Raw genomic sequence first — 20,133 nt, 5'->3', positions numbered from 1 at the left:
GATTACAGGCTTGAGCCACTGCGCCCGGCCGTCTCCAGATTTTTAAATGATCGCCATTCGAACTGGCGTGAGATGGTATCTCAATGTAGTTTTGATTTGCATTTCTCTAATGACCAGTGGTGATGAGCATTTTTTCATATGTTTGTTGGCTTCATATATGTCTTCTTTTGAAAAATGTCTGTTCATATCCTTTGCCCACTTTTCGATGGGTTTGTTTGTTTTTTCTTGTGAATCTGTTTTAGTTCTTTGTAGATTCTGGATATTAGCCCTTTGTCAGATGGGTAGATGGCAAAAATAGTTTCCCATTCTGTTGGTTGCTGGTTCACTCTAATGATTCTTTTCTAGGATCCATTCAGAATAGGATATTACATTGTGTCATGTTTCCGTATCTTCCTATGGTCTGTAACAGTTTTCTGACCTAGATGACCTTGACGGTTTTTAGTAGCACTGGCCAGGTTGGTTTTTTTTTTATGTCCTTCAATTTGGATTTTGCTGATATTGTGCTTATGTTTAAACTAGTGGTGAGCTTTGGGAGGGGTAGACCACAGAGGTGTCATTACCATTGCATCATATCAGGTGTCCATGCCATCATGTACATGCTATCACTGATGATTACCCAACTGAGGTAGTGTTTTCCAGGTTTCTTCACTTTAAACTTACTGGGTCCCTCCTTTCCAAACTATACTGGATTACTCTGTGGTCTTTTTGAGCTCTAACATGTCATGAGTTTATTATTTTGCATACACATTCCCTTACTTGCACAAATCAATTTGATAGAGTAGAATCCATCACCCAGGATTGCATACTTGTGCTGGGTAAGTCAGCTGAAAGTTTTCTTGGGACCCATTTCATACTGTATAGCTATGTGAGAATTATCAGATATGTGTCATAAAATGAGACTCTAACTGCTTTATGTTAACCTTTATAAAAAATGTACTAAGAAATGATGATACCTTTTAAAATCTTAGGGATGCTCTAATTTCTGGAAACCTTCTACCAAAAGAACCCAAAACCTACAATTTCCAGATCCCAGAGCCCTGATGATAGAGGAAAGAAAATTAAATAAATTTACAGCTTTAGTGGTGCTAATGGGGATGGGAAGATAAATGGATGTATGTTGTATATTAAGTCGAGGATTTGGAATCAGGAAATTAGATGAGGTTTTTGTTTTAACTCTACTATACAGCTGTGTGAAGATGGCACTGAAGTTCTCTCAAAGACCTGAGTTTCTCTATATTACTCTCTCCAGAGAAACACAACTACAGGATCATCTCCAAGGGGAGGAAAGTAGAGAATTCAATGAGTCAATGACTTTCTGCTTTTCTCCACTTCCAGGATGGTTTTTTAAAACGATCAATTAATGATGCTTAATGAGAATTGCTAAACTTTATTGGGCATTTAATACATGCCAGGCATTTTTTTCTAGGTGCATTATGTATACTGACTCATTTAGTCTTCACAACAACCTTATGGAGATATTGTTATTGTGCCCATTTTATGGCGAGGATACTGAGACAAAGAGATTTACTTACCCAAGATTACACACATTATGAGATTTGAACCAAGAAACCTTGGCTCCAGAGACCCTGCTCTTTATTATACCACATAATAACTGCCTCCCTTTACATAGAGTGAAAGCCCCAAGAGGGCCAGTTTTTTGTTTTGTTTTGTTTTGTTCTGTTTTTTGTAACCAAACAATAAGTGTTATATCCTCAGAAACCAGGACAATGTCTAATACATAGGAACCAGCCAACAATTATTGCATGAAAGGAGAAGACTTGAGGATCCAGATCATGAATAAACCCCATTTTAATAATATAATTGGTGACTCTTTCAGAAGAACACTGTCGTGGTGTCACATGGTGTCACCCTCAGAAAACCCAGAACAAACTGGGTCCTTAAAACCACCACTTCATTCTCTCTAACACCTCATCTGTTCAGATGTTATAAGGCAGGTAAGAAGGTTTCATAGTTTTTCACCACTCACCGTTTTCCATCTTCTCTATCATATCGCCTGTCTTCCCAGCCTTTTATAAGCCCTGCTCCTTAACATCAACTGTGAATAATAAGTTGATGAAAGGGTTTTTTAAATTCTAGTATCTAAACTTTGCAGAAGGACACACACCATGTATTTATGGCTATGATTACATGATGCTAACTCAGGAAAGTGAGTTTCAAAACATCAGCTACCAGAGGTTGTGGATAAAAATCAATTAATACATTTCCATTTTAAAAATTTAAGAACATACAAATCAAAAGGGTAAAAGGAGGAGACAGCTATGTATGTCTATTTCTTACTCTCTATAGTCAGAAGTTTTATTTGGATCTTTTTAAAAGAACCTGGTTACTATTGCCATTGAGTACTCAAACCAGGAAAGAGAATAGGAGAAATTTAGGAATCTAAGAAACTCCCATCACCAATAATGAAGAAGTGATTGGCAGTGATTTGGACCATAGGGAAAGGGAAAAGTAGTTGAGCAGAAAATGAAGCAAAATAGAAAAGAAAAAGAAAATTTTAAAGAATTAAAAGTGCTGATTCCTGTCTAAATTTACATTTTTGCTACGTTATTCATTAAACTGTTTTTTAAATTTCTCCCACCATTATGCTGCTTATTCTTCCTGACTCCACAAAGCAAATAGTAATACAAAAATAAATAAAATTTGAGTTATGGAGACCACTTATTGATGCTGTGACTTGAGATGAAACCACTAAATAATTGTGCCTGTCTGATAAGGAATACACAGATGGGCCCGTTATGCAACTGCAAATGGAGATCATATATTAAACCTGTGATAAGGTAACTAACTAGACATGTTATTTATAAATATTGCTGTAGTCTTGGAATGGAAAATATAAAATACATAGTAAATGAAAGTTTTAAGATAATATAATATAGAACTGGGATATTAAAATGATTTATTACTCTGATAGAATCTTTTCCAACCTGAGTATTGGATAAAACTAGGACCATACTAAGGCAAAAAAAAGAAAAAAAGCATGCTGCAATAGAGAATAATTCATTTCATATAAGAAAGGAAAAGTAGGGATTCAAACAGGCGGAGCAGCAAGAAAGGTGTCCTCATTGCCTCTGTTATACTATCTCAATCTTTTCTTAATTGGCATTTAATTTTAATGTTTCATCGTGGCAGACTTGCAAAATGTGTTTTGTTAAACAGTTCAAGTGAAAATGCCTTTTCTTTTTTTTCTTTTAATTAGTGAAGTTCTTTCTTCCAAAAGGAATTAATTCTACGTATATATGACACAACAGCTTTTCAGGCTTTCAAAAATATTTGAAAGAGACCTCAAAACCATATTGACTACATTTAAATTGCTTTGAAAAGAAACATTTAAGTATGTTTTATTTATGTTCATGATGTAATGCAAGCACAGATAGCATTTTTAGTATAAAAAGTATATGTATAGCCCTAGGAAAAAAAAAGAGAAAAGTTGAATGAAACTGCTGAGGCAATAGTAGCTACCATAAATAAACATGCATTACTTCCTTTATTTAGTTTTTGAAAAATGCTTCTCTGAAAACTAATAGTTTTCAATCCTGCATGTAATAGGGTTATTACCAGGATAAAACTCAGAGCTGAAGGTAATTTATCAAAGGGCTATAGTTCACTCATATGCCAATTTGATGTTTAATGTAATAAAAATGGGATTTATTTAAGATGGAAAGATAACCTGCTTTCTGTAATGTTGGCAGTCACTGCATTTAATTCAAGTAGCATTTATTTTTGCAGTGATATTCCTTATTGCAGAAGCATCTAGTCTCACATCATGGCCACTGAAGTATCAGTCTGGTGAAATTGCTTCCCATGGGAGTTAAGTTGAAAGCTTTAAGTCATCAGGGGTCACCATCTGGGTAATGTACTTTGTATATTTTTCAGGAAGGGAACTGTCCAACGTACAAGCAGATCTGTAGCTTTGACAAGCCTTGGAAATAAAGTACAAAAGCTGTAGCATTCCCTAGCCTGAAGGAACATGAAGGGAACTAGTAGGGGAGAATGCTGACAAAAAGAGAAAACAAAGTATCTTGGAAAATATGATATGCTTTTGTCTTGGCATACTGTAAAGTAGGACATCATCCATAATGGTCAGGACTTTATTTGTAAGACAGATTTCAAACTTTCTCAGTAGATTTATTTACTGGACTACCCCCAAATTCTTGCAACAAATAAACATAACACCCCTAGCTGAATATGTTTGCATTTTAAGGTACAAGATGAATTCCCTGAGAGCAAAGTTACATTTGCCTTAAAAGCCTTATAATTTGAAGGTTAACTTGTATATTTACTATCAAAGCCCTATTTATTGTTAAGTATATTCAAAAATTACCGGTAAGAGAGTAGACACAAAACATCAAAGGATACATAATAACATTAAAAGGGTCCTGTCTCCTGACAGTTGTACTATAAAGATATTTCAATAAATTTAAAAACCTAAAAGGAATTCTACCCGACACCCAAATTTTCCTTATTCAGATATTTTGTAGATAATCCTTCAGGCCACTAGATTTCAAACTATATTCTTTGGATCTTTTGGACAGCCAAACCCTTTCAATCAAATAAATTCTGTTTTATCTATTTTATGTATTTGGGGATTGATCATATTTAATTGCTGAATGGTTCTGCTGCTTTAGAATGTTTTGAAAAGCCCAATTTTATACAGAAAACAGCAATAAAATAGATAGAACAAAACAATGAAGCTATCCATTCAGCTTAACAAAGGTTTGTTGAGCACCTGGTATTTTAAAATTATACAATAATACATGAATATATTATCATTGTAAAAGATTCTAACAATACTATGAGAATGTCAAAATATCCTTTTAGTTTTCACAGCTCCCCACTCTAAATATCAATAGTTTAGTGCGCATTTTTCAGGTCTCTTTCTATGCATTTAAATATATATGTATACACACACACACATTCTACTTAAACTAGATCATAGAATATACATTGTTCTACAATATTTTTCGTACAAATCTTAGAGCTCTTTTCATTCAGTACATACAGGTCACCCAGTGATGTGCTAATAAATGTTTAATAACAACCTTTCTGGCCCAGAAAGCCTTGATCTGCCACATTTGCTAATTCCCAGGATGTAAATATACCTGCCATGGCCAATTTCAACTGCCAAAGTAAAGTCAATGGAGGTGGAATTGGGGAGAGATGAGCACAGTCGGCTTTTGTAAAGCAGTATAAGCCAGCTCCAGCATATCACTGAATCAGTCCTTTTTCTCTCTCTTTTGGGCTTTTTATTTGAAATAATTTTAGACTTACAGAAAAGTTACTAATATAGCACAGAATCACTGTATTCCTGTCACTGAGCTTCTCTCAATATTAACGTCTTGCACAAACGTAGTACAATTACTAAAACTAAGAAATTAACATTGGTATGAGGCTATTAACTAAACTTAGAGTGTCATTCGGAGCTCTCCAGTTTGTCCATGGTCTTTTCTGTTACAGGATTCTTTCTAGATCCCCATGTTGTATTTACTTGTCATGCCTCCTTAGTTTCCTCCAATCTGATAATTTCTCAGTGTCAGTCCTTTTAATTCTTGCAAAGGATTTCATAGTACAGGTGTACCACTCTTCCATAGATAGATACATTGGTTGTTCTAATTTTTAACTATGTTAATAAAGTCAGTATATTAATGTTATAGTGAATTTCATTGCACATGCCCCCTTTGTGCCCCACATGTGATTATATCTTTACTACAGACTCCTAGAAGTAGAATGCCTTGGTCAAGGAACATTCTCAATTTAAATTGTGGTAGATATCAAAATTGCCTTCCAAAGCTACTTTACCGCTTTGCACCCCTATCAGCAATGAAGAAAACTTCCTGACTACCAATCACAGAGTTAGGTGCCAGGAACAGAAAAATGCAGAAGTCATTGTTCCTGCCTTTGGAGTGCTTAATAATGATGAGGCAGACATGTAAAACAGATATCTTTAATATAGTATGGTAAATTATATGATAGGGTGCTAAAAGAGAAACATCATATCCCTTTGTGAAATGTTCTAGGTAGTCAAGATCATCACTACTCAATAGAAATACAATGTGAACCATATATATAATTTAAAGTTTTATAGTAGCCATGCTAAAAAAGCAAGAAGAAACAGGTGAAAGTAATTTAAATACATATTTTATTTAATCTGATATATCTAAAATATTATCATTTCAATGTGCAATCAATATAAAATTATTTATGTGACCCTCTATATTTTTTCTTTTATATCAAGTCTTTGACTCTGACTAGCCACATTTCAAGTGTGCAATAGACACGTGATGAGTGGCTGCCATATTGGATAGCATAGGCCTAAGTCATTCAGCATGTGTTTCCCACATTTACTTCTGAAGCATTCGTGTGTGTGTGTGTGTGTGTGTGTGTGTGTGTGTGTGTGTGTGTTGAGTGAATGTTTGCCTCTTGAAAGAGAGTGGAATGGGGAAGGATTACTGATTATAAATGTTACTAGAGACCACAAGTCTTATTTATAAGAAACAAAGTCCAACATCCTAACAATATGCAGAGAGAAAACTGCAGAGAGATGTGGAGGTTTCTGCAGAAATGTGTAAGTTAAGAAGAGCTTCTGTACATGGTCAGCCTGCCTTGAGTTCCAAGGTCACTTGATTGAATTTGGAATTGAGGACAGCCAAAACAATCCATTCATTAACTGAACTTTGCAATGAATTTATAATTTTAGAGCATGGCTCTTTGCAATGGGATAGAATAAGAAGGATAATAATTACAAAATGTACAGGGCGCAGTACCAGGGAACATTAGTTAAAAGAGCATTAGGGACTGCCATTTTTAATCTGCTGAAAATACATCATTCCTGGAATATCTGAATAGATATAAACATTCTGTCCAACCACTGAATTTCAGTGAAATGCAAATAATGGAATGGGTACTCCCTCAGAGATCTGGGTAGCATTCATCTCCATTCATTGAGTATGTGTATTTTTATATATGTCATAGGGAACAGTAACTTTGACCTTGCTCACGGTCAAGAGTACTTATATTACATCTACCTTAACCAGCAGTGCTCATTTGGAGGTATATATTCCGGTATGGGATTTTAGGTTTATTACTTTCTAATTCTTATTTGTTGGTGACCAGCTTGCATAGTTGGCTAGCGTACTGAGGTAACAAGATTATGGGTCCGGTACTTACGTGTATGAGTGTTCCTACCGCTCTTTGCCTTTCCGACTGAGCTCACACCGGGCTCCTTAGTATTTCTCACACACTTCATGTAAGACTTCAGGGCTTTCTATAAATTCTGTTTTGTCTGCCTGGAACGTTCTTCCACTAGATATTCATAACGGCTTCACTTCATTCTAATCTTGGTTCAAATGTTACCTTCTCCAAGAGGCCTTCTCTGACCACCCTTACCTATTTTTACCTTCATAGCACTTATAAATACCTGATGTTATGTTTTTTTGTTTCTGTAACAGTTATATTCTATCTTATATTTTATATCATGTAATTTTTATTTGTCTGTCTTAACCCACTGTTCTCTCATATAAGTTTGAGAGGGTAGAGGTTTTCTTATGTTGTTTGCTGTTGTAAACTCAGAAAAAAAGAACAGAGCCTGGTATAAAGTAGGCACTCAAAAAAGTATTTGTTGAATCAACATACGAATGTGACTTAATATTGCCCTGTTTATTTATTACTAATTTTACCCTTACTCTAGCCAGTTGGCTCATAATGTCTATTCTTGGGTTTGGGGGACTCGCCTGAACAGTGTAGCTCCAAACACATAGCATAGATCTGGATGGGAATCCACTAGAAACTACGGAAGTTGTCTTTATACTGTATCTAAAGCTGTCATTCAGCTGGTGTGTACTGGTTAAACTGTATTAGTTGTTTATATCTGATAGCGATTTTGGTTGGCTAGTACCTATGTTTAGAGGAAATAAAGGGCCAGTAGACTTGCCATGATACTTGTCTGTGATCTGTAGCAAATAATTAACTTTCATTATATATTCACACAAATATATATTACAAACAGCTTGTTCCCTAGGAAAGATATAGTAAGTTCAAAAAATTAGAGAGCTTCACTGCTCTCAAAGAGTATTCTACTAAATATGCCAATACCTCTTTATCTGTCTTGATTGGCTGGAAGCAGTCCATTTCATCTGATGGTGAAAAACTAATCCTTACCTTATATATTTTGAAGTGAATCTCACCATGCATTTTCTCACATTTTCAAATGCCCCCAGGAAACTAGTTCAACTTAAAGTATATAAAATAGCCCCCTTAGTCTTCTAAATGAAAACTACTATGCCTTTTGTTACATATAGTTCATCTAATTTCACAAAAGTAATTGAACCAAGGGAGTGAAACACATTTTCAATATAGCTGCTACTATCCATCATATTGAAATTATTTGGGAGGCAGAGTAGACCAAATTTTCTGAAAAACTGAAAAATACCTCTAATTGGAACAAGTGTGTTAAACCAAACTTAGAGTCCATTGGCAAAGAAATCTCAAGGATGTCACTAATAAAGCTTTGTTAATGTGCCATACCATGCCTTACTCAGAACCACTATCCTTTGAGTTAAAATTATTTCCAATAATTGCAAGAGAAATTCATCAGGCAACACTGGCCTTAATCCAAAGAAATGGGTAGAAACCAATTAAATGCTTAAAAGTTTTAAGGATAAATTAGGAAGTAGGTGTAAGAAATCTCTTTAGCTTTAACTAAAAGAGGATGAATGATTTTTAAATAGGCTATCCTTCTCTGTTCTTGGTCACTAATTCAAATATTATACATGAGTGTTACACATACTAATTAACCCCTTTCAGTTCATCTAAGAACACAAAGAGAAATATGAAATGACTTATGAGCAGATTCACTTTTTTTTTTTTTTTTTTTTTTGCCTTTTGGTAGGATTTGGTTGTTCTTGAAAAATGCAATGAGAAAACAGATAAGAGGTTCTCTAGCTTTTTGCCCTAAGCACAGTTTTCCCCTAACATTCTCTCCCTTCAGTGACTTCATTCACTCTCACAACTTCAACTATTGTCTCTGTACATATATGACTTTTCAGTCTTTTTCTAGCTCTAATATCCCCCAGAACTTCAAACCTCCTGTAGTTAGTATTCACTATCTGGATGGCCTGTCAGTCCCCGAAACCCAACAGCCCTAAAGGCTGAATTCATTGCATTCTTTTCATCTTTTCATCCTGTCTCAAACCACATACTCAAATAGTCATCAATCAACAAAACACAAATCCAGTACCAACTATTTGTAGCAAGTGCTAGGTTAATAAAGAATTCTCTATTAATGGTTCCACCGTTGTTTCAGTTAGGCTCAAAACCTGAACCATTTTGGATTCCTCCCTCCTTTTCCTCACATTTTTCTATGCCCTCCCCCAGCACACCTATACACATGCATGAATGTGTGTGTGTACATACACACACACACACACACACACACAGAGAGAGAGAGAGAGAGAGAGAGAGAGAGAAAGGACTTGATGCCAAATCCCTAAACGCCATTTATGCAATTTCTCCTTAAGAAATGTTTGCATTCCCACTGCAAATAACTGAGACACTCCTGTGACACTGCTCTAATTGAGGCACTAATTACTTCTTTCCTAGATTATTGCAATGCCATCCCAATTGATTTATTTGCCAGATCCTTAGGTCTCCAATCCATTCTTCTCCACACTACTACTGGATTTATCTTTCTGCAAAGGAAGTTTTTATTATATCAGTCATTTGCCTAAAAACCTTCAATGCTCCCCACTATCGATTTTATCCTCCTAAAGAAAATCCTGATAATATCACTCATCCTCTCAAAAAATAAAAATGCTTGTCTGCTGCCTAATAAATTGAACCCAAATGTCTAAGTGTGGCACTCATTGTCCTCCACAATGTGGCTCTAATCTTCCTTTGTGCCTTAACTTCCGCTACCACCAGCACATAGCTAAGCTCCAGTGAACCCCAGCAACTTCTTTTGCCTCAGAGACATCCTGTACTTTACAAAGTCATATTCTGTGCAGCCCTGTCCCTGCTCCTCACCCATTGTTGTCACCTGTCAAAGCCCTACACATTCTTCAAGGCCTCTATCTACTCCCACTTCATTCAAAAATTATTCTTGATCAGCCCAATCTATTTTAATCTGTTGTTCCTTTAAACCATTTCTTTTAAAACAAAAGCTTCCTTTTTCCCAGATGGCAAACGTCACACATGTTCATTGTAAAAAAAATATGGAAAACACAGAAATCATAAAGAAAATAATAAAAATTCTCTGTAAGCTTCCCATGCTGTTAACGTGTTGCTATATATTCTTCCAAACCTTTTTTTCTCCAGACACGAACACGTGCACATATACGCAAACACATACACTTCAGATCACACTATTCATAATGTTTAGGAGCCTAATATTTTTCATCTGATGCCTTATGAATATTTCCCATGTCATTTATATTGTCTTCTGCAACATGATTTTTAACAGCCACATAATCTTGTATTATTTACTACCTCATCAGTTATTTGCTTATTCCCCTCTTGATATTTAGATTGAGCATAACGCTCTAATATTATTGTCAGATGTTACAATAGATAGCATTGTACTTTGGCAACATTCATAGTTAATTCATAGAAATTAAATTGTTGGCTCAAAAGGTAAATCAGATTTTAAGTTCATTTGATAAATGGTGCCACATTGCCCTTCAGAAAGGTCACTGTATTTTTATACTGTCATAGGGAGTGTATGAGAGTGCCCATCTTCCTGCACAGTGACCAACACAGGGTACTTTTTAATCTTCTGATAGCAGTTTGAACCTGTGTTATATCAATCATTCTGCATAACATTATTTTATCCTGGTACTGCTACCAAATCCCACCCTAATAAGCATCTAGATATTACCACCTGCAGCAACTATCATAGGGCTTTATGCATACTAGGCATTCAGGAAATATTTGCTGAACTGAGTTGAATTAGAGCCATAGAGAAGGTCTTCCATGTTCTCATGATAGTCTGTCCACCATTACTCTGTAATAGTTTCCATATGGAAACCAATGTTACATGACTAAGAGAAATGGAAAAGCAAAGGGTCACAGCAGTGAGAGGCTAAGTCAATTGTACTATAGTGATACCAATTTCTAATCCTATCATTGGGATAGGTTTGGCCTCAAAATGTTAACAACAGCTACTTTAACATCTGTTAGTACCCATATATGTGTCATAGTATGCAAGTAGCTACATGTATGATGTATAAGCATAAATTCCCAGTTGCTCGGACTAACTAAAAGAAAACTATTCATAACATTTTTAGGTGCAAAGGGATACCTAGCTTGGAGATCATCTAAATGAGTCTGGAATAAGTTAATGTATGGCTTGTTCTCTTGCAGCAGTACATTTGTTTGGCCTGACTTGGCAGTTGCAACCAGTTGAAGGAGAGCTGTATGCAAATGGAGTTAGCAAAGGGAACAGAGGCACCGAGTCCATGGACACTACTTACTCTCCAATTGGAGGAAAAGTTTCTGATAAATCAGAGAAAAAAGGTACAGTGATCAAAATGATTTGTTGACTGTTGATTACTTTTCTTCTAATTTGGTGATTAGGACCATATCTGTGATGGTTTCACTTCACATTAAATTTCATGATCACTTGAAAGAAGTCCTCTACATAGACAGAATAAATGCATGTAACTATCTTGTGAAAGCAAATTTTCCTTGTCCCCAGTGCCTTGAGTATAAACCAATTAAACTTTTCAAATATGTTGGCAATTTTGAAAATAGATAAATATTTACAGAATGAAGGCTTCAATACAATGGAAATTGCATTTCGCATATAACTACCCTAAAGCAATGAGGACTTTTGATTAAGTTCTCTGTGTCCAAGCCCATCATTTATATATAACATTTTACAAAGGGTATATGGAAATTTCTTCTGTTTGTAATAAGAAAAAGCTTTTTCTGCTTAATGTAAAGGTGAATGTTTATGTCAAAGTTGGATAACATGATTTTTTTCTAGTTGGGGAACATGAATTCTTCCTAGTTGGGAGAAAGAAAAAAAAAAAATCTCTTTGAGTCCTGAACTGTTAAGTTTAACCAACATGAGTTTGAATTATCTGACTTATTATAAATAAATGTCACAGTACCAGCACTCCCAACATCTTATTCACACTGAATGATCTTAGTCTTAACATACAAGCAGTGAAAATAGCTGGAAGTACATATTTTTATTGAAATAGGATTCAGGGCCGGGCGCGGTGGCTCAAGCCTGTAATCCCAGCACTTTGGGAGGCCGAGGCGGGTGGATCACGAGGTCAAGAGATCGAGACCATCCTGGTCAACACGGTGAAACCCCGTCTCTACTAAAAATACAAAAAATTAGCTGGGCATGGTGGCGCGTGCCTGTAATCCCAGCTATTCAGGAGGCTGAGGCAGGAGAATTGCCTGAACCCAGGAGGCGGAGGTGGCAGTGAGCCGAGATCGCGCCATTGCACTCCAGCCTGGGTAACGAGAGCGAAACCCCGTCCCAAAAAAAAAAAAAAAAAAGAAGTAGGATTCAGTACAGAGGGACTTGAGCCAACTAAAATTCCAGGAGGTCAATTTAAAAAGTAGAAATTGAGAATAATATGTATAGCCAGCAATATCCTGGGTAATTTTAGGAGATCAAAAATAAATAAATGAATGAATGACCTAAATCTTACCTCCAAGAAGCTTTCAATTTTATACAGGCGATAACATAATCTTATTTTGGTTCATTAGTTGCAACTAAGATATCATTTTTTAATACAGTAGTTATTTGGGTTAGTACCCTTCCCTTGTGTTTTTAATTCCTTTGGTGGTTGGCGGGGGGGGGGGTTGTTTGTGGGTTTTGTTTCATTTTGTTTTTGTTTGTTTTTGAATAGGTAACTTTAATCCATGCTTAAGTAAAAATTAATACTTAGGGTTCAGGAAAATATTATGGTTTTCAATTGGTGATGCAGCTTGCTGTATGTTCTCATTTGAAAATACATGTTTCTAGCCTGGACTGACCTTTCTCAGCAGTTTCACTGTTACTCCTGAGAGTGGCTGAGGAGAGTAGATGGCTCAGAGGTGGCAGAGGAAAATGTCTGCCACTCTTACTTCTCAGATTTTTCTTCCTTTTCTCCCTTACCTACTCATCTACTAGTTTATCCCTTTATATCTGAAAGTAGAAGAGCTATCATTTGGTATTATCTGCCTAGGGTTTCTTGCCATTCACACTAAAAATCAGAATTATCTGTCTGAGGAAAATGAAACAGGCAAGACAACAGGTCATCACATAGTTGTAATTAGAGTATATTGATTTTATATTCTAATTTAGATCTCTTACAATTCCTTTCCATAAAGTAAGCTGATGATGATAGCTAAAATTAATTTAAAATTACCATGTGTCCAGAATTGTTCCAGATACTTTACATGGATTATATCATGAAGGTCACATTGTGGTCCTTGTTGTCCAAATGAGAAACAGAGGCGCAGAGAGGTTAAGTAACTTGCGCAGTGTCACAGAGCTAGTAAGTGGTATTCTGATTCCAGAGTCCAGTCTCTTAACTTCTACACTGTACTAAAAACCTCATATGGAACATCTGTGAAGACCACAAAAAAACTTTTTACACAATGAAAGCAAAGCCCCAGAGTCTACTCATGATAGATTTTAGAGACATTCTACATACCTATATTTTTAATATGTTGTGACAAGTTTCATAAATGAAAAATGCTTTAAGTTTCTATTCAATTATAACAACAAACAGAGCAAACCGACTTCAATTTAATACTTTATTAAGAAAAATCATTATGGGTTGATGCCTCATATACCAAGTTGTTAGCTTAACCTGACTTTTTATGGAAGCCTGAACAAAACCTTAACTATAACTGCACGTCATGGCTCTGCTATATTAGGTCTTTACTTCATATTATTTATCGAGTAAAAACTTAGCTCCTTTTTTTTTTTAACTGCCAGGTGCATACTAATTCAAACTTTGCAGAAGATGTAATACAGCAGAAGGGTATTTTCAAATGTTCAGTTGTACCCTTTTATGATTTTCTACATAACACACATCCCATAAATACAGCTCTAGAAGCTTGTCTTGATACTGTATGCACTAAAATATGAAACTGATAACCAGACCATTATTTCTAATTTTTTTTTCCCTTCTCTCCTAGAAGATTGGGCATTATAGCACTGTGGTTAAAAGCCTGGATTCTGGAGTCAGAGAGACCTGGCTTTGAATACTAACTGTACTATCATTATCTCTCCAACCTCAAGTAATTGACACAACCTCGCCCAGCCAGTGGCCTTATCTGTAACATAAGGGTGATAATAATAGTACATGTCTCATATGGTCATAGGAAGGAGTAAATTATACAATTGATATAAAGCATATAACACAGTCCCTGCCACATTGCCTAATTTAGCCGCAGTTATTATTGGACCAAAAGATTGGAAAATCGCCTTGAGGTTTTTGAACTTCATCGACATTCCGTTAGGTGCTATAGAACCTGCTTTCAAACTAGTATGAACTTTGTAGTGAACGATGACATTCTTGAGATTGCAATGTTTTCTCTCTTTAAAGTTTGGTCTCTGCTTACCAATCTAAAATCTATTATTTTTAAACTATTATCACTATAATCATCAGATAATGGATAAGTAGAATGGCACTTTTTAAAGAAACATCAAATTCTACTGGAATTGGTTTCCTATTAACAGTTGTTGTATATATATGCTTCTCATGAGAAAACAGAATTTCCTCACCGCTTAGTTATCCAAATGAAAGAAAAAGAGTATTTGATTATAGACATTTAGTATGCTAAAAAATTTATGAACACGCTAGAATTTCAGTAAGCAGATATAAGTCACAACCACATCCTGTAATCTACCAGAAAAATCTTCGTTTTCATTATTAAATAAATATTTATAAAATTGAAAGTATTGTACCACAACAGTCCTTCACTACATTAGAAGCTTACAAACTAGTCATAATTATTTAACCAGTAAACATTATGTAACACCTGCTTTAAACAGAGCAGAGGATCTGAACAAATAAAAGATTTATTCCTAGACCTAATTATGTAATGTCTACAAATAAAATTAAAAATAACTACCATGTAACTTATCAAAAAATATAGAATGTTAAAATCTTAAGGATTATCAAATCCAACATCCTTATTTAGAAATGAAGAAAATTAGGTCCAGAAAAGTTGAGACCACACAGAAAGAGCTGGGACTAGAAGAGAGGATGCTTAGTTTCATGATTTATATTTTTCACCTGTTACTGTAATAGTATAAGACAAACTAAATATATACATTTCTGAAAAGGTTTTCAATAAGGAATTATCATAGAGAAAAACTGAACAAGTAAAGAACTTGACTTTATTCAGGCTATTGCAATAGAAAGGTTTTGTCTTGGTCTTATATAGGGAGGGGTAGATACATGTGAGGTGATTTACTAGTGGAATTGTGTTGCAATCAGGGGAAGTATCAGTTAGCCGAACAGGAAATGTGTATCTCCTCGTCTAAATTGTTTATGAGACAAAGAACGGGAAATTGGAGGTTCTGTATCTGGTCTTACAGTGGGTTCAGGCAATAGGGGAAAAGTCTATGTTTGCCCTGTTCAGGGGTGAGATTATAGGTGAGTCTTAGGGGCATCATGGGAAAGAAGGGACAAAAAGTTTTATCTTTAGTCGTTTAGGGAAGGGTGTTTTATATGTGTTTGGGCCTTTGTTTGTTTGTTGTCATTGTTATGTTTTGTTTTGTTTTTTGCATAAGCCATTTCCCAGGACACAAAAAAGTGGGAGAATTTCAGAAAACAAAAGATTGGGGGATTTCTTAAGCAACGTTGTTTTCCAGGTACATTAGGTTTCAGGTAAATTCCCATATTGTCAGTAGCAATATAAATGAAGACGAAATTTATTGGGTAGTGGAAGATACTCAATTCCTGAAGGTTGGATGTCAAAATAGAACACTAGGAACAAAGAAGGATGGGTGAGGAGAGAGAGAACTAAAGAATACTAAAAGCAGGCTTTATCTCCATTACAATTTTGCAAAAGTTGCCCTTGGGGGAAAGTGGCATTTCTTTTAAATTCATCCCTCACGATCTATCTCCACAAAGTTGAAAAAAAATGACATTTTTCTAGTCAGTGTCTGCTGAATATACGACCATGTAAACAAAATACAGCTGATTGATATGACACAATTTATAGCCTGTCACGAAGATGCTTTAGCCAAGACCACATAGTGACGATAGTCTCACCTCTCTGGGCTCCAGTTTCTCGTCTGAAAAAGAAAGGAGTTGGCTTTCAACCCTTTCTAGGGGCAGGGAAGAGGGGGTGGTGAGTGGATAGTGGAACCCTTTTTACAAATGAAATCTTAGCCAGAAATTACAGATTTAAATAGAAAACAGATAAAAGCCAAGTTTCTCCAGATACGGTGAGGGAAGGGGGCGGAATCCCTTCGTCTTTGCTTTCTTTGCCCTTTATCCTCTCAGCAGCTGCTAAGGCTTTGACAAAACGCAAGGCTAATTTATCTCTAAGATCCCTTTCAGCTGTATACACTATGAGTTAATGCATTCAAATTCTGCAGTTAAGGAAGAACAATGAGCCAATACGAGTAAAAGTGGACCCATCTTTGCAGAAGGGATATACTTCTGGAAAGAAGTGAAATGTATGTCTATAAAGTTAGTAAACCACATTGCCATTTAAAGTATTTGCAGGGAATTCTGTTGTAATTCAAACAATTAATTCCCAGTTTTCTACCTTATAAGTTTGGAGGTTTGACATGTATATAACATTAACAGCTTGCACTTCGAGAACATTTACAATTTTTAAATATTTTAATGTCTTTTAGCCACATAATAGTTTTATTCTGCGGCAGCTATTGTTACCTGTGTTTTGTTAGTTTGTTTAAGACAGAATTTCACTCTTGTTGCCCAGGCTGGAGTGCGATAGTGCGATAGTGCGATCTCAGCTCACCGTAACCTCCGCCTCCCAGGTTCAAGCGATTCTCCTGCCTCAGCCTCCCGAGGAGCTGGGATTACAGGCATGCACTACCACACCCAGCTAATTTTGTATTTTTTTCTTTCAGTAGAGACAGGGTTTCTCCATGTTGGTCAGACTGGTCTCAAACTCCGGACCTCAGGTGATCCGCCCACCTGGTGGACCTCCCAAAGTGCTGGGATTACAGGCATGAGCCACTGTGTCAGCCTTGTTACGCATTGTTTTATAGTTGAAAAGGAAAACACAAGAACGTTAAGTGACTTGCCTTCCTCAATAGACATAACTAAAGGCAGAGCTGAGATTGTGATCCAGTTTCTCCTTACTGTTAACTCAGCACCCTTTTTTGAGCCTTTTCTTTCCTTTTTCAAAAAAATTCCTTTCTCAAGGCCAGTTTGTTTAAATAACAGCTATCTTGATTAAAATTCTGAATGCATTCAGTTCAAATACTGTACTCTTCCTTAAGAGTACTTGGCAAATCTTATATTTCACAATCCTTTCAGCAAGCACTCTCCGTCTTCCACAAAGCAAAAGATAAACAGACATACACACCACAAATACTCTTGGGAATTGAAAACTAAATTACAGTGCAAAATGTACTGTTTATACCACCTTTAATTGTGGAACTATCCAGAAGGAGTGTGTGTGTGTGTGTGTGTGTGTGTGTGTGTGTTTTTTTTTTTTTTTTTTTTTTTTTTTTTTTTTTTTTTTTTTTTTTTGCTTTGCTTTCTTGGCAGCATACGTACCTTGGAACATTTTGTACAATGACAATTGTGGATCTGAAATAACAAGATAAATTCTAATTTACTTAAGGTTTTGCAGATATTTATTTCACAGACTCAGTCAGTAGATAAAGGTTTATTATGTGGTACCAAACTAAAAACCTCCACCAACCCCACCCAGGTAATCATCGTGCATTTAGATGGAACACAGTCCTGCAGTATAATGGTTCTGCAATATTGGTTCATAGGACATGTGGATATTCAGCTGCCCTTTGAATCAACCCATAGTTTCAGTATCTTTTACTTAAAGGATATTACAGCCCAAGACATTGAGGTAGAATTGGGAATAATTCATACAAGCACAACAAACCACATGAATAAAATAGTGGTAATGCACTAACAAAGACAACAATGTTGGGAGTGTAACAGTATTATTTTTAAAGATTGATGGCAAATTACAGTAAATGTTTCCTATAATGCTATATAGATGTTTCCCTAACATAAGGTTTCAGAGGGCCCAGCTAGAGTACTGCAGCTTGTTTTCAACTATATTAAATCACTTTATCAATATACTTCAGTTTTAACAAAAGCTTTCCTAAAGCATATTGGAGACTTGACTTCTAAAACAGATATATGGAAAGGATTCCCTATGCTAAAAGACAAACTTATTGTATAAAAAATTCACATTAAATGTCCTTGGCCAAATATGTCTAATGTTTCATTCTTTTTTCATTTTAATCCTCATTTTACTTAAAAAAAAAAAAAAAATACACACCTTTCCTGTGACGCAATAAGAAATAAGTCTGTCTTGTGGTCCCTCTAGCCTAACGGTCTGCATCTGACAGGGTCACTAAGTTGTATGCTGTAGAATTCCATATTTATCCTCCTGGACCAGTCCTTCCAAAGCTAAGGGATCTTCCCATCACATTTTTACAACATTTTAGTTTTGTGAAGGAGATAGTCCATTGTAGAAGTTTATCAGCCGTGTGTGTTTATGTGTGTGTGTATGTGTGTGTGTGTGTGTATTTTTTTTTTTTTTTATATTTTTGTTTTTTTTTGAGAGGGAGTCTTGCTCTGTCACTCAGGCTGGAGTGCAGTGCCACGATCTCCGCTCACTGCAAACTCCACCCCGCAGGTTCAAACAATTCTTCTGCCTCAGCCTCCCAAGCAGCTGGGATTACAGGTGCCCACCACCATACCTGGCTAATTTTTGTTTTTTAGTAGAGATGGGCTTTTACTATGTTGGCCAGGATGGTCTCGAACTCCGGACCTCAGGTGATCCGCCTGTCTCAGCCTCCCAAAGTGCTGGGATTCCAGGCATGAGCCAACGTACCCGGCCAGCCATGTGTATATTTAATTCTGTTGAATATCCGTTTATATCTTTGAACCTGTATTACTTTTCAAGGAAGTTCAAACATCTACTAGCTTTTTTTGTGTAGTCCAATGTAATTCTAGTTACTTGAAGTTTACTTTTGAATATGAAGTTTTAGAGTTCCAGAATTTAATGCACAAATCTGCATTTTTCCTGTGTGTATCTTTTGTAATCTCCTAGATGATAATCACATAATTCTTTTTTAGCCTCCACATGTCTAATATTAAGAGCCCTTGCGTTGACTTCTGTATTCTTCTTGCAGCTTCTATTTTCCCTTTGTCATTTTAATGGTCATTTTCTATTCATTATAATTATACTGAAAAGGTCAGCCACGACTCTACACAGATACCATCGTCTCTTCTTGGTTCTAGGAAAGGGAAGAATAACAGTTAAAAAGTTGGGTTGAAAGAGAAATGATACCTGACCACCTCAAGTGCTTGATTAAACTAATAACAAGGGAAGAAAAATGAAATTCTTAGTATTCAGAAACACAGAAGCTCGTGATTTTTAATCCTATATGAGCCAAGCTGCTACTTTAACTATACTAAGTACTGTGGATGGCTAACAAATAAAGCAGAAGACGTAGTGCTTGCCCTTGAGTAGATTCCTATTACATAGGAGAGCTGGAAGAAACATGCATACATACACATACAATACGAACAACATGCAACAAACTTGTACAGAAATAAGAATAAGATGGTTAGGTGACTAAGGCTTAAAAGAAAGAAGATGGAAATCTGACTGTTTTTGGATAAGTAGTTTGAGTCAGACCTTGGAAAACAAGAAAAATCACTCCTAGTGATCTTGAAGAGTACATATTTAGGAGAATGGAATAATTGAGTAGTAAGGGGGAAATGCAGATGGTCATAGCCTAGGTGGTAAGTGGGTAATGAAGCAAAGAGGCAGCTGATAGAAACAGTTCAGCAAGAAGAGGGAGATAAACAGTATGATAATTAGACAAAAGGGCAGTTGGATCATGTTATTTCCTTTTTTAAAAAAATTTTTTAAAGAAGAGAGACTTTTTTTTTTTTTTTTTTTTTTTTTTTTTTTTGC

The 20,133-nt window shown here is 35.8% G+C and overlaps 1 protein-coding gene across 1 annotated transcript in view; it reads left to right on the top strand.

Annotated features, from left to right (window-relative positions):
* TENM1 (teneurin transmembrane protein 1) overlaps positions 1-20,133 on the top strand; it is a 355,471-nt gene that overhangs the window by 58,482 nt on the left and 276,856 nt on the right. Inside the window, exon 4 of the mRNA XM_017497555.2 lies at positions 11,374-11,526. Coding sequence (XP_017353044.2) covers positions 11,374-11,526 — 153 coding nt within the window. The remainder of the gene's footprint in view (positions 1-11,373; positions 11,527-20,133) is intronic.

The sequence above is a fragment of the Cebus imitator genome, unplaced genomic scaffold (assembly GCF_001604975.1).
Source record: "Cebus imitator isolate Cc_AM_T3 unplaced genomic scaffold, Cebus_imitator-1.0 Scaffold232, whole genome shotgun sequence".
NCBI classification, from domain to species: domain Eukaryota; kingdom Metazoa; phylum Chordata; class Mammalia; order Primates; family Cebidae; genus Cebus; species Cebus imitator.
This window is presented reverse-complemented; position numbering and strand designations above follow the sequence as displayed.